We start from the raw sequence: 11,123 nt of genomic DNA on the forward strand, positions 1-11,123 counted from the left end.
CTCCACCAAGATCAAACGAGCTGCGTAGACCAAGCGCACGTCAACTCCGATGTTCGGTCGACTGTCCGTGAAAGTGGGCTGCGACGGATCCTTCTCGGCCGTAAAGAGCTCACTTACGCTGGAGTTGATTCCGAAGCATCTTACGCGACTGCAGAGTCTTCCATGTGGAGCAGAGCCCATGCTTGGAATGTTCAGTGGAAGCACAGAACAGCGTCGTCGTAGCAGCGAGACCCACAGTCGACACAATTGGCAATTCGCTGTCCATTGACGTAGTTTAAGCGCTCCGGGACATTCTGACTTGTCTCAGATTACAGTAGTGTGCGGATCCGGAGAAAGGCTTCGATTATTTGCTTGTCTGCATCCCTTGCCAGCTCACAATGGAGACGGCCTTGTGGATTGCGGAACCAAAAGCGATGTCAGAGGCGGGTCTCTGCGATCTCGAATCCGCCGACCGAGGAGGGGCCTGGCCGTAGTCTACGTGCGAAAGCATTTGTGAAGAGACTTGCGCGTTGAGTGCGGTAATTGGGCTGGAAAGGGGGCATGCGATTAGGAGTCTGGTCTGCGATTCGTCTCGAGAGCATCCCTGAGATCCATCTTTGGCCTGAAGGGAGGATCCTCGCCCAGGACGAGACAGTCATCCTTGAGCTGAGTTCTCTGGAGAAGAGGAGCGATATCGCAACATCCTAGACAGTAGTCAGGATTGTGGCAGCATTGCGGCAATTCTTCTCTAGCATCTCCATCAGCTAATAGTGGGAAAGGAACGCAATCCTCGCTTCGACGTACTTGACGGCACTTCCTGTAATAACAGTGGATTGGTTGTCCAGTGCATTCGCTTGCCGCAAGGCTGGGTTTCTTCCATGCAGATTCTTCGGTTCGATTATTGGTGTGGAGGATCTCCACCGTGATCCATCATCGTCATTCCTGCCAGGAAGGATGAGGTCTGGACGCCAGCAATTAGGAGATGCACCTTTCGGGTCGAGTGGCATCGTCAGCACAGCGAGTAACATGGCCATCGCGATCAGATTCATTGCACGTTTTGGTGCGGCCAGTCAGTGTCCATCAGTAAGACGAATCATTCTGCCAGCAGGCACTGCCGGAGATGTCATCGCCATATGCAAGACAAGGATATGTCGTCAGGGATCATGGATTCGAGCGAATTTCGAGTACTGGTCGTCGGTCGACGAACATTGCGAAACCGGCCCTGACCGCAAATGAACAGTCTGGCTCATTTTCGCTGTCGCGTCCTGCCGTCGTCTTAGAGCCTGTTCGTTAAACTTTCAAACGCCTATTCAGACAGTATTTTGAGTCGATATGACGGTTGTCGAACGACAAAACGCATATGTACGGAGGGCTATAGAAAACCCGTATCATGAGACAGCCTCATTCATCTCATGTACGAATTTCACACCCAAATTCGATCTCATCTTGTATGGACCTCAAGAGGTCCATACCATCTCAGATCGCCTCATATAGACTTCGCTTCTATAGCCGCCCGTTGCGCTTTCTCAGTTTTGCTTACAGCAGACTGTAATGCCGGAAATCAATAACAAAAAGTTTATCGAACTGGCTCTTAGGTTCGTAAACAAACTCGCCGCCTTAATAAGCAGCACCACCTTCTTGAGTCTCAGCAGCGCCGTCGGCCAAGCATCGAAATGGTTATCTCTGGCCAATCGGTTACCAGCCGATTCGTGATTGCGCCGCATCTGTGTCATTCTGCAGTCTGCAGAGGACTTCATCGTCTATTGTTGGATGCCTGCCACGCGGAGTGCATACTATCTGGACTGTAGGTAGCCTTCAATGGCCGTGGCGACGAGGTGCGCCTGATGAGATGTTCGCGTTCTCCAGCCGGATTGCCTCTCCCTCCAGATCGCATCAGGCCGGCACTTGTCAGGTCGTCGTTTCCGACTTCATCCGGCGAATCTCTCGTTCGAGGCCACCAATAACGTTTTGTTCCGTGGTTGGAGACTACCCTTTACGGGAAAAGTGTCCACTGACTAGGAAGATGCGAAGAGGACCTAGTCGGCAAGTCGCAGATCAAGTGGAGCGGACGAGACAAAATGGCCATGGGATCGCAGTGTTGCGGGACGGCCCTTCCATACTCGCTCGATTTCTAACTCCAATAGGAAGGTATATGGGCCTCCTTCCCTCCTTGTCTTCCTTGCCTGCTCTCTGCGTCATCTTAGCTCTGGTCCAACCCATGCGAACTGCTCCGACAACAATCGGGATCATGCTGGGATCAGATGCACCGTGGCACGACGACACGTAGCGTTACTCCGCAGGGTCCAGATAAGTGTGCCAGGAACAGGGCGACAAGTGAAGATGAATCCGGCCCCAGCAAATGAAACGAATCGACTCGTGCATATCCTTATCGGTAGACATCAGCATCAGCAGTCCGGAGCGCGTGGGGTATCTCCAAGCGGCTGGTACTTGTCGAGTCTTGGGTCGACTTATCGCAACTGCTAGGACTTCGCCTCTCATAGACATATCAGTCTTCGTTCTTGCCTTCTCACATCACTCCTCCTACAACAGCACGTCGTGTTTCTTCTCAGCACTACTCAACTCACTGTTCGCGCGGCTATCTTTGACACATACGAGGTACCGGCAGCGCGATATCCTAAAAAGGTTTTGCATCTCAGCTCGGCCTGATTGGTTCGCATTACTAAAGACGGACCCTTCCTTTGTCACTGGCGCCGAAGACTCACAGACGACGGAACGCTTGCAACTCGCCGCTCTCGCTGGGACAGCACAGGTCACGAGGGCACTAGTTTTGCTTGTCGCTGCATCATTCCCCCTCTCAATGCAACATGTTCGTCGCGCGATCCTTCAAGTATACAGATCGTCCGAGCGAAAGCCGCCGAACGCCCCCGAGGAGTGTGCCACCTCAGCCGACGACGACGAGAGTACACGACAAAGAGTCATTCGCGAGGCCGCCCGCCGTGTCGCCCACCATGCACTCCGAACCGGTCGCCATTCGGTCGTCGAAATCGAAGCAACACACGCGACAACATGCACAGCCGAGCACATCGCAGAGTCCTAGTAGCATGCCATCCACACGCAGCACGACACTGCCGGTCCGACGAAAACAATCCTCTCGCCATGACCCGAGCGCTCTTCCTCCATCCGTCGCAGCTTTACTTGCCGTGACATCGATCCCACCGCGACGTCCGAACCGATACCGCAGCAATCCTGCACGCGACCGACGCATTTCCATCGAGGAGCTTGTCAGCGAATGGAAGAGCGATGGACTACTCAAACAAAGCTACAGCAGTAGTCCTGCACTGAGCGTCTTGCTGGAGGATGTAGACTACCTATACTCGAAGAGCAGTTCAGATGAGCCCAGCTGCTATCTTAATTCGCGGTCGGCGTCCAGCGACTCCATGCCGTCGCTCACTTCGGACGACCGATCAGTCATGTCAATTGGCAGTCCGCCTACACCAGGATCACTTCGTAGCAGGAAGTCGTCCTCAAATCTGAAGCGGGAAAAGGCCCGCTCTCTGCCTGCTGTCGAGGATTCTTCATCGGACCACCCACTCGTGCCGCAATCCGACTCCGAGGACGAAGAACTACTACTGCCCGTGCAAAAGAAGACGCCGGCTTCGCCTAAATCCGGCTTCTTCAAATCCAATCTTACCTTGTCTCTACAATCCCTCAAAAACTCCATCTCCTCCCTCGCCCGCAGCAGCAACACTCCACCTCAATTACCTGGCGGAGCAGCACCCTCAATCGACCACATGCTCTGGTCGCATCCCTTCCTCTTTCCACGTTTCAGTTCAGAAATTCGTCCGGCAACCGACAGCAATACATCCGAGGCTCAAAGACGATATCTCAATCCTGTTCCACTCACCTTTGAAGAATGGGAGGCGCCCTTCCAACAAGCGCTCCACGCACCTTATCTTGCGGAAGCCGTCGTCGACGCGCCCACCATCCAGATGCAGACGTACAACCGCAGCCGAGGTCGAGGCCGCGGAGGATCGAAACGAGGCAGTCCCAATCCCAGCTCGGAAGCCGGACGAGCGCTTCTTGGGCCCGAGAGTGCTCGGCAGAGGGAGGTGCGCGAGAATTCGGACTTCTTGAGAGTGGTTGTTTTGGAGATGAACATGCGGAGAGAAGGCAAGCTGGAGACGGGACGGGCGAAGATCTGGCTACCGCCGAGGGAGGTCAGTCCTGCTCCCTCCAAGACGGGAAGGGTGCCGAAGCGATGGGTAGGTGTTAGTGCTTATTGATCATGAGGATGGATGAACTCGCGATAAGAGGCGGCGTGGTGTTCTGACGCGTTCAAGCGTGCATTTGGCTGATAGCCTTTTTTTTTTGATGACGATGAAGGGAGGGAATGGTCCATGGCGATGGAGAGGTCGGAGCTGAACGAACTGGTGTCCTCGGCGGGGAGAGGAAGGAATGCAACTGCTACGAACTCATGAGGGAGGAAGGAGCGGCCCTATAGTTGAAGTGCCGGACAAGTCGAGCTGGAATCGAATGTCAGCGAGCAATCAACAGGTAGTAGTGGTAGGAAGGCAGGTGGGCAGGACAAGCCGGAAATATATACATATGTATATGCCGCACACAAACAAAGTGTCGATACCCTTTTACCGCTCATCCCTCCACCAACTGTCGTGTGATGTGCTGATGATAAAATGAGGGGTGCAGATCTCCCCATAGGTGGTGCATAAATGCCTCATACCGCCGTATATACCGCGCTTATGAGCTGTTGGAGATGATCAGAGGGCGTGACGGTTGGTGTTGCGCGATTTTGCGACTGGAGAAGGGAAAGTGGTGTGGAGGAGAGAGATGAAATTGTGAATGGAGAGATGACATCAGCATTGTATTGTGGAAAAAGAGGGAAGAAGAAATGTCAAGAGGATAGTATGTGTTGTGGAAACATCACTGTCATGGATGGCGAATTTCTGGCGACATTGATGGATGTGATGGCGAAGTGAGCACTACTGTAGAATCTCATCGGGTCAGCTGTCTGACTTGAGCTTGGCTGCAAACTTCCGAGCTGTGTTGTGGTATGACACCACATCACCAAGGCGCGTGTTATGAGTATTGATGGTTCAAAGGAATACGGTGATCACGGTCTGATGCTGGCACGAGCGAGTAGTTGGGGGTTCTCAGCCCGCGGAAACCACGGCAAGAATGCATAGCACATGCTTACGCCGAGCTGTCCTCTCTTGAACACTTGACCTTCTCTACATACTACCGTGCGCGTGTTTCTCATCCTTTGGGCGATGCCGTCCCCGTGCAGTGCTGATTCGACAGGTGGTTCTCCGCTCGCATGCGATTCTGCAAAACTTCTACGTCCCGTGTTGTTGATCATCCGCTGAGGAGAGTCTGAAACGGCACCGACGGCAGTGTACGCCACACAGCTGCGTCAAATTGCTGCCATCCAGATGACGCGGGCAGCCTCCCAAAGCAAAAGAAACAGGTCGGGCCACGCCCTTGACATGATTGCTGCGCCGCCGCAGCTGAGTGAGCATGCTGCCGACTCTTCATCCACTGCTGAATCTCATCGTAGTCGAGATTGTCAAGATCGCATCTTAGAAATTCCATCGGGGGTATGATCCGTTTGGAACTTCTCTGCGCCAGTCGTTCCATGTCTCTCCCACTTCCTGCAGCCATTGGTCCATACATAGATATAGAGACAGCACGAATGCCGTGGCACGCCCGACAATGAGACGACGGCCTTGACCCTGTGATGGCGACTTGCGCGACGGTCCCTTCCTGAGGCCTCTGTAGTCTGGCTACGACCTAAGGACTTCCTGCTTCCAGTGGCTCAGACTTGACTTGACAGCTCATCGCTGAGGATCGAAGCTTCAGTCCGACGAATTCGACCGGTCTTTGTCCTCGGAAGGTTGCGAGGTAGGTACCTGCTTCTCATCCCTCTGCTGCTCTTTCAAGCCAGCAATCTTATCATCAATAATGGCAATCTCGACATCCAACTTGAGCATCTTCTCCTTCAACATCTCTGCATACTCCTCATTGGTCAAAACCTTGAACGGAGTCCAGCTTTTGTCGCTCATCCGTCTCCAGAAATTCTTCTTCGGCTCTGCGGACGGTGCAGCGGTCCGCTTATTGTAGACATGTTGACCTCCGGCTCCAAACAGCGTGAACATGATCGCACCTGGGATGGCATTGCTTCGACCGCGCGTGATGAAGCCGATCAGACCTCCCGTGAACCCTCCGGCGATCGCGCTTGCCTTGGTACGATCCAATGGTGTGGTCGATCGACTCTCTGTTGTCCATGCATGGATGATGCCCAGTCGGACCCCAGTGAATGTAGATCCAATTGCGAACGTCTGAATCGCGGATGCAGTTGCGAATAGAAAACCAGGAGCTCCACGAACGATGCCTGCCGCGCCACCAAAGAGAAACCCAACGCCACCTATTGCCTTATCAGTACGCTGTCACTCATCAGACTACCATCCCAAACGGCGAGTAGTCAGGCCTCGACGGCATGTTGTGTGTTTTTTTGAGACAGACTGCCGGCGTTGAACCCCAACATATGCCATTTACATGTCTTTCATGTGAAGAAGCTTGGGAGGACGGGTCAGGGCCAAAGAAAGGTGAGCATCACATACCACACGCCGCGCCAACCTTCAGCGCTGGCTCAATCGCAGCAAACAATGGATCTCTGGGCGGTGCCCGTCGATTCTGATCCATGATTGTGCCTCTCAATGAAGATGTACAACAGAATGTGTCGTCCAAAAGTCACTTTCCACCCTCAAGACCCTTGACTCGCACTAACCGCTTCGAGCGCCCCGCAAATCATCGATAATTTCGAACTTCACCAAAGCGCTCAACATCCCGACTTCACCGACAGCGCTCAACTTGCGCTGCCACTCACAACACCCGCCATATACGACAGAAGACGACCGAGAGTCTCTTCGCCACCGACAAGTCCTCCGAAAGCCGTCCGCGCTTTCGCAAACAACAACCGCAATCATGGGTACGCAGTCTGTCCGAGTCTTCGTGCGCCGTCTTCGGCGTGCAAGCCGAGAAACAGTGGATGTTCTGGATAAGAGAGACAAGTACTGACACATTACGTTAGCTCCCAAAAAGAAGCAAGAGAAGATGGCCTTGGGCGACTTCTTGACGAACCAATGTACGATCCCCACGTTCCCGCCAATGGTGCAGCAAATCGACAGACGAAATTCTTGGAGGCTTTGCGCATGAACTAGGAAGAGCAGTACTGACTGGGGACAACTACAGCGCTCGGATCATGGGCCGACGAGATGGACTCGCAGCCTCTTCCACAAACCTCGTCGACTGGCTACAGCGCACGCGACCGTGGCGGTGCCGGTGAGGGCCGCGCCTTCGCCTCGTCCTCGTGGGAACGCAGCGGCGCAGGTACCTCTGGTGGATCTGGTATGGGCTCGAGCATGGGAGGAGGATCAAGCTTTGGTGGGTACAGCGAGATTGAGACAAGAGACAATGTGAATATGGACAAGTACTGACTTTTCAGACCGTCCTCGATACGACCGGGAGGAGATTCCTTTCCCAACGAGACCACCATACACCGCTCATCTTGGAAACTTGGACTACAATGTGACGTCTGTGGACATTGAGGAGTTCCTCTCGGACTGCTCCGTCACGACTGTACGCATCATGGAGGACAAGGTTGACCGCAAGCCAAAGGGCTTTGGATACGTCGAATTTGGCTCTCCCGAAGGCCTGCGCCAGGCGCTCACCAAGTCCGAGTCCAGCTTTATGGGCCGTAACATCAAGATCAGCGTCGCTGATCCACGTACGTTCATGTAACTTCGACATACATTGCTCGGCTATCACTAACACACTTTAGCGAAAAACGATCGTCCCGAGCAAACCCGCGACTTCTCCGACTGGAGCCGCCGTGGCCCTCTTCCAGATCTCCCAAATCAGGAGCGACAAGGCTCCAACCGTGGCTTCCCAAGCCGAAGCTTCGATAACAGGTCCGATGCAGGCAGCGAGCGCGATGGTCCTGGAGGACGCAAGCCAGGATTCTTCGAAGGAGACGGTAAGGTGCGCGATTTCTCCAACTGGGAGCGGAAGGGACCTTTGTCGCCAGCTCCTGGAGCTGGACCACCAGTCCGCGATGGCGGTCGACTTCGCGAGCCAGGTCCACCACGCGAGCGGGAGGGTGCTTCATGGGGCGAGGGCCGGGGTGAGGGTCAGTCAGATGCCGGATCGAGGCCACCGCGCAAGGAGTTTGAGCCACGCCCAGTCGTTGACCGCGTGCCGACTGCCGCAGAGCAGGACAACCAATGGCGCTCCAAAATGCGTCCAGATCCATCTCCCGCTGCAACACCGGACGTCTCGACACCTGCGTCGCCAGCGCAACCAGAGGCTCCCAAGGAGCGAGTCAGACTGAACTTGGCAAAGCGCACTGTATCTACAGCAGAGACAAACGCAGCCAGCACATCATCCGGAGACGCCAAGGCTTCGCCGTTTGGGGCTGCCCGTCCGATCGACACCCAGCAGCGTGAAAAGGAGATCGAGGAGAAGCGCGAAGCCGCAGCCAAGGAGAAGAAGGCGGCCGACGACAAGGCAAAGGAGGAGAAGGCCGCGCGCGAAACCGAGGCCAGAGCTGCCCGTGGCGACCGCGCGGACCGTGCTCAGGCCGAGGGCGAGACTGTGACCTCGCCCACTGGTGAGCGTCCCAAGGGCGATCGTCGTCCTTCTCGCCAACAACAAAATGGTGCTAAGCAGCAGCCAAAGGAGAACGGTGAGGCTGCGCGAGAACGCCCAAGCTTCAGCATTCTTCAGCGCGAGGAGGGTGAGGATGCTGGCGCGGCCGATGCCGTCGATGCATCGGCGAACGGCAAGATCATTGGCGACAAGGAGACGAAGCCGCAAGAAATTGTTGTGCCGGCTGACGGCAGTGCGGCTAATGAGACGACCGCGGAGGGACTTGAGGATGATGGATGGAGCACGGTGGCAGCCAAGCCCAAGAACAACCGCCGTGGAGGCGGCAGAGCGATTGCTTCCTAGGCGGAAAAAAATTGTCCGTTGCCGAGATGAAGAGACGAAAATGATGCATAGCACACGGGAAGGGACATTGACGTTGACTCACGACTGAAGACCTGAAAGACGATGCGCTTCATTCTCTTCTCCTGGATGTACTTTTGTGGCTAGACAAGAATGTTTGCCAGACCTTTAACCTCTCTACACACCTGTACGTGTGCTTTACCGTGTCACATTGTCCCTTCCTTTCTTCTGGATCTGGACCGGAAGCAGTCTCTGCTGACTTTTAGCTAAGAAGGGCAACATTGGAGAGTGGCCTCGTAGAAGTGGTGCTCACGCTATGCACGGATTACGTAATGCAACGTTCTTACAAGAGCATAGCTTTATTTACTATACTACTTTAATAGCTAATATCTTTATAACTAGTAGTTACAACTAGGTGTTTAATAGCTTAAATTTATCGCATTAATTACATTTATTAGCTCTAAGCAGCTTAAAGTCGTTGCCTTAATATTATATGTATTAGAGGCTAGGAGGATTTAGCTATCTATGTACCCCCCCTCCGGTATAAGGGCACCTTTAATACTACGATTAGCTACTTTTTAGCTACTACCTATACTTTAGGCTATTTTGCTCGCGGTAGTAGACGGCTTGCTTTATATTGTTTGTTTGTTTGTTTGTTTGTTCTATTTACGTCCTTTCGGAGTCCAAGACTATGTAGGACGGCCTTGCCCTAAGGGCAAGGCAGTAGATCTATTTACAATTAAATTCTTCGGTATTCTTTAACCTTAGGGGAAACCCTGTGCCTAAGGCAATGCTAAAGGACTTTAAACAAATGCGAGACAAAGGAAATCAAACGAGTGTTGCTACGGCCTAAGGCTGCAGAATTTTCGCGCCAAGCTTTTTGCAGAATTTTCAGCGGATCCTTCCGCTTCGCACGCACGCACGCTACGAATTCGAAAGAGAGAGGAAATGCATTGCAGTGCAAAAAGCAGTGTAGGAGCGACGTAGCTACGCAAGTAGCTACGCAAGCAGCTATCTAACCCGCTGTCTCTTTCTCTTGTCCTTAATATGCCTTTGTAGTATCGTAGTAGTAGTTCTATCTACGACAACGTAGGTTAATCGCAGAGTTGTAGATTCCACCGAGTTCTAGCTCTTTAAAGTGCATGTATGTTCCTTTCGAGGGCGACGACGTCTCTAGGGACATGCGATTTCGATTCGGATTTCGAGGAGATGCGCGTATAGGACAGAGTGGACTGCCTCTTCTTCTTCTTCTTCTTCTCGTTCGTAACGTAGAGGGCTGTTCGTTCGAATCGTGCCGTTGTTCTGTAGCTTGTATTTCGAGGCGGATTTCGAGAAGGATTTCGGGCAGATTTCGAGAGGTTTTCGAGGAGGTTTCTTCCAGACTGTCTTGGTTTCCCTTCCGAGGAAGGTACTTACGACGGCCACCGCGTGAAGGTGCAGTCTGTTCGGCCGTCGGCTTGCTTTATAAGTAGAGGCTTAGAGGTTAGTATTTAGCTATAAATTAGCTTGTTTAGTCTCCCTCTATATAGCCTTCTATCTAGCCCTTTAAGCCGCCTTATGCTATCTGTCTACTATAGCTTATATCCGCTATTTAGCTCTTAATTATTAGTCTACCTTCTTTATAATAGTATTATCTTTCTTACGCTACTTCTTAGCGACCTTCTTAGCCTCCTTCTAAGCGAGTAATGCCTTACTAGCTTGCAGTTTAGCTAGTAAATAGAACTAAGTAGCTTAGTTATAAGGAATCGATAGTAATAGCTTACTACGTTATCGCTTCTGCTTCTTATACTTAAAGAATTACTAAAGGCTATTATTCTCGCTCCTAAGGAGGTAATTCTTAGTTTAGAGGTTAAGAACGGTATTACTTAGCTTCTAAAACTCCGTCTTATTTAAGCCCTTAACTACCTCTTAAATAACGTCCCTTAGAAGAGCTCTAATATGCCGCTAATTGCTCGTAGAGATAACGAAAGTCTCTATGTCGGCTATATATAGTCTAAATAAACCGGAGCCCTCGTTACTCGTATTAGTGCCCTTATTAGCCTTTTAAGGCTCCTTAAACTTCGATAGTATAAGCGACGGATCTAGTAGATATAGGCCTGTCTTATAAAAGCTAGAGGCTACGTTAGCTAGTATAAAGGCCTTCTAGTAGGCTAGCTAAAACA

At 52.4% G+C, this 11,123-nt stretch overlaps 3 protein-coding genes across 3 annotated transcripts; 2 read left to right on the plus strand and 1 right to left on the minus strand.

Moving 5' to 3' along the window:
* Positions 1–2,424: 2,424 nt before the first annotated feature.
* MYCGRDRAFT_108179 (uncharacterized protein) lies at positions 2,425–4,223 on the plus strand (the record flags this gene model as incomplete). The annotated part of the gene is made up of 1 exon (XM_003855004.1): positions 2,425–4,223. The coding sequence occupies one exon, from the start codon at positions 2,805–2,807 to the stop codon at positions 4,221–4,223; it is 1,419 nt and encodes a 472-aa protein (XP_003855052.1).
* Positions 4,224–5,810: 1,587 nt separating this feature from the next.
* Positions 5,811–6,371, minus strand: MYCGRDRAFT_36861 (uncharacterized protein; the record flags this gene model as incomplete). The annotated part of the gene is made up of 1 exon (XM_003855388.1): positions 5,811–6,371. A coding segment is annotated over one exon (561 nt), but the record flags the coding sequence as incomplete, so codon positions are not given.
* A 454-nt stretch (positions 6,372–6,825) lies between these two features.
* On the plus strand, positions 6,826–8,964 carry MYCGRDRAFT_108180 (uncharacterized protein; the record flags this gene model as incomplete). The annotated part of the gene is made up of 5 exons (XM_003855005.1): positions 6,826–6,943; positions 7,046–7,099; positions 7,207–7,398; positions 7,460–7,741; positions 7,796–8,964. 5 exons carry the CDS (start codon positions 6,940–6,942, stop codon positions 8,962–8,964), a joined length of 1,701 nt encoding a protein of 566 aa, XP_003855053.1.
* Positions 8,965–11,123: the final 2,159 nt, after the last annotated feature.

Source organism: Zymoseptoria tritici, chromosome 2 (assembly GCF_000219625.1).
Source record: "Zymoseptoria tritici IPO323 chromosome 2, whole genome shotgun sequence".
Lineage (NCBI taxonomy): Eukaryota > Fungi > Ascomycota > Dothideomycetes > Mycosphaerellales > Mycosphaerellaceae > Zymoseptoria > Zymoseptoria tritici.